The following is a 3,747-nucleotide window of genomic DNA, read 5'->3' as shown; positions in this document are numbered from 1 at the left end:
GGAGCGGCGCCGCTGCGCTCGCTGGAACATGGCTGACTCGGGCCCGGCGCTGCTGGCTGGAGAGAAAACAAGGCGGGCGGGCGGGCGGGGGAGCTGGGCGCAGCAGTTCCGAGGCAACTTTTTTTTTCCTCTCTCTTTTCACAGCCCCGCGTTCTCCGTGCGGGGGCGGCGGGGCGCGCGGGCCCGCGCGGAGGGAGACGGGGAGCGGCGGGCGGGTGGGCCCTCGCGGCGCCCCCACCCCGCGGCCGGAGGGGGAGGGGAGCGAGGGAGGGCCGCGCGCCCCCCGCCCCTCCCCCGGCCGTAATGGCCGAGTGTGTGCGCCAGAGCGCGGCGCGCACCCCGCCCGCCGCCGCCTCGCTCGCACTCACACACTCACACACACACACACACACAAAGGGAAGGAGCCATATTCTCGCTCGCGCTCGCCCTCGCGGCGGCGGCGGCGGCGGCGCAGGCGGGGAAGACGCGCAGCGGCCATTCCGTGCGCGCCGGCCCCGGCGGCCGCGGGCGGAGCCAACCCCCATTTCGAGCGGGGCTTCTCCCTGCGCCGAGCCTGACAAAATGGGGGCGGCGGCGGCGCGGGCCTGCCGGGCGCACGTGGCGGCCTCCGGCCTGGGAGCCCGGCCGCGAACCCTCGCCGCGGCCGCGGGCGAAGTTTTGGGGGCGGGGGCCCGCCCTGCGCGGGAGTCACCCCAACTTTCACCGGCCCGAAAAATACTCCCCTAGTGAGGGGGAGGGGGCCACCGAGCCACGGGCAGGAGTGGCTTTTGTCCCTCATCCTTGTTTACTCGGAGAAACTTCAGACCGGACGTGTTTAGTCAGAACAGAAATACATCTCAGGGCCAAACCGATAGGAAGCTGCCTGGCGGTGGCACCGCCACCCCCCAGCCAGGTTCCGAGCGCTGGAGCTTGCTGCTGCTCTCTCCTCGCGGCAAAGTTTTATGCATAGGGGGTGTTCTTAAAGTAATTGGGAAAACTTTAGATGCACGGTGATTTTTTTATTTTTTTAAGGTTTCATAATTTGGAAGGGTCAGCTCACGTAGGCTCTTCCCTGTTTGTTCTCTATCTAGCATAGATCCACGAATTGGCAGCATGTTTTGTGACCTTTGGTTTTCTTGGTTAAAAATGGTTTTCTGGATTTAAAAAAATTGTTTAAATGACCAGTTAGATATTCACAACGGACACAGGCAGATATTGAATAATGTATAACTATACCCTCGTTTCTATACTTTGTGATATCAGGTTGAAGGACCGTTTTTTGCTTGGCATAGCCCCTTCTAGGAATTGGCTATCACTGCCATGTTATCTGGTTTTATGGAGGTTTATGTCACTCTTAAATGACCAGTACCTTCGTTTTCATTCAGTTCCTAACTAAGTACTTTTAAACTTAGGCTCTCACCTCTTAAATGTCATAGTTTCATTGCTAACATCAAACACTTATTTTTTAGAAAAATAACTAAACATGGGCAAAGGAGATCCTAAGAAGCCGAGAGGCAAAATGTCATCATACGCATTCTTTGTGCAAACTTGCCGGGAGGAGCACAAGAAGAAGCACCCAGATGCTTCAGTCAACTTCTCAGAGTTTTCTAAGAAGTGCTCAGAGAGGTGGAAGGTAAGAAGGCTTAAAATGTACTAACAAGATGATTAAAAAAGTTATAATTTCCAAATTGGGGGGGAGTTTAAAGCCTAGCTGGTGTTCTCGTAATGTGAGGCTATTGAATAGCAAAGGACGTGGTTTTACTCATTTTGTGTTTTTGAGAGTGATGTATTAAAATTTTTATAACTTAAGTTTGCAAATAATTCTTTTGTAGACCATGTCTGCTAAAGAGAAAGGAAAATTTGAAGATATGGCAAAGGCGGACAAGGCCCGTTATGAAAGAGAAATGAAAACCTATATCCCTCCTAAAGGGGAAACAAAAAAGAAGTTCAAGGATCCCAATGCACCCAAGAGGCCTCCGTGAGTATCTTGCCTATATTTATTTTCCAGACATGTTTTACAGTAGAATCTGATAGAAATTTAGCAAGCCACCTGTGAGTTGAGTGCAGTTTCTTAGCTAATACTTTACGTTGGTATATTTAAGTATAAGTTCCTGTTGGGTGGGAGTGTTAGAACATTTGAATTAGACACTTGGCCTCCTTTGCCTAGTATATCTCGTAATATAATCTTGACTTTTATTTCTTGAAAATTATTATCACTCTGGAGTAATTTGTAGAATGTTCTTCTGGAGCTCTAGTATAAGTTAAAGAATTGTAAATTAAGCTTTGGTTGTGAAGGATATTTAGCTTATTGTAATATTTGTACCCTGTTCAGTGCACAGTAGAAGTTAATCAGGCTGTTTATTAGAAGGTGTTAACAGGCAGCTTTTATATAGCAATATAGTGTATATTTGATGATAGTGTTTGTTTTGTGATCTACTAACTTTAATTTAGAATCCTAAAATTAAATTTCTCCTTTTAGTTCGGCCTTTTTCTTGTTCTGTTCTGAGTATCGCCCTAAAATCAAAGGAGAACATCCTGGCCTATCCATTGGTGATGTTGCAAAGAAACTGGGAGAAATGTGGAATAACACTGCTGCAGATGACAAGCAGCCGTATGAAAAGAAGGCTGCAAAGCTGAAGGAAAAGTACGAAAAGGTAAGAAGTGATGGAAGGAGGTATGCCAGATGTTGAATGATGGTACTTGATATCTTAATTTGCTGTTTTCTTACAGATTTCTAAGACTTCGAGGTGTAATAACAGTTTTTAGTGTGTAACTGCTACATTAAGTATGGTGTTGACTTAAGTCATCAGTAATAGGGAGAACCAAATAAATTGTTACATGATTAGTCTCGGACAAAGGCTATACATGTAACTTGATGTTACTATTTCACAGTATCTCCAAGTTGATGAAAGTTTTGGTAGGCACACTAGTCAAAAATAATCGTTTTTAAATGGTCAAGCATATAATTTAAGAATTAGGCTGGATAAAGTAACATAGGCTATGTTTTTTGTAATTATACCCTGAAACATTTATGTGTCTTCCCTTTAGGTACCCCCCCAAAAAAAATCACAGCATCACTAAGTTAAATTTCAAGTCTGCCAATCTGTACAGTAAATTAATAAGATGAAGGAAATCTCTAACTCATAATTAAAATTGGAATATTAAGTACTTAATTTTTAGCTTCTTTAGTCATTCTGAAAAATATCTATTTCTAGATGTTTAATCTGTTTGCATGCTTACTGGCAAGTTACTTTTTTTTTTTTTTTTTTAAGAGAAAATGTTCTCTGGATTAGGGTCTGACAATATAAACCTGTAGAATGCTTTTTTGCATTCAGAAGGTGGCAGTGTCTACCCTTTAATCAAAGTCTCTACATTCTAGTTTTAATAAACTAGAGTTAGGATGTTGTACATAATTGCACCTCAATGAGGCATAACTTTGCAAATACTAGACTATGCCATTTAATGAGTTATAGATTGCTATAATGATCCCATAGTATTTTAATGTGCATATCTTGATGTTCTGGTTATTTCTGGAGTTGAGTGGATCTACATATGTGTGATATTTTAGTGTAACTGGTATCTTGGTTTCTCATAGTTTTGCCCTGTTACTTCTATTTCTCCCCTTAACAAAATTTTTTCCTTTCCTACTGTTTTTATCTTGCCTTTATTTTGGAAGGATATTGCTGCATACCGAGCTAAAGGAAAGCCTGATGCAGCAAAAAAGGGAGTTGTCAAGGCTGAAAAAAGCAAGAAAAAGAAGGAAGAGGA

At 44.3% G+C, this 3,747-nt stretch overlaps 1 protein-coding gene across 1 annotated transcript in view; it reads left to right on the top strand.

Moving 5' to 3' along the window:
* The window catches only part of HMGB1 (high mobility group box 1), a 34,197-nt gene that overhangs the window by 618 nt on the left and 29,832 nt on the right, over window positions 1-3,747 (top strand). The window contains exons 2-5 of the mRNA XM_012642119.1: window positions 1,449-1,612; window positions 1,812-1,957; window positions 2,459-2,633; window positions 3,656-3,746. Coding sequence (XP_012497573.1) covers window positions 1,463-1,612; window positions 1,812-1,957; window positions 2,459-2,633; window positions 3,656-3,746 — 562 coding nt within the window. The 5' untranslated portion in view covers window positions 1,449-1,462. The remainder of the gene's footprint in view (window positions 1-1,448; window positions 1,613-1,811; window positions 1,958-2,458; window positions 2,634-3,655; window position 3,747) is intronic.

This window comes from Propithecus coquereli, unplaced genomic scaffold (genome assembly GCF_000956105.1).
Source record: "Propithecus coquereli isolate 6110/MARCELLA unplaced genomic scaffold, Pcoq_1.0 Scaffold175, whole genome shotgun sequence".
In the NCBI taxonomy this organism is placed as follows: domain Eukaryota; kingdom Metazoa; phylum Chordata; class Mammalia; order Primates; family Indriidae; genus Propithecus; species Propithecus coquereli.
The sequence above is the reverse complement of the archived record's forward strand: the minus strand, read 5'-3'. Positions and strand labels throughout refer to the sequence as shown.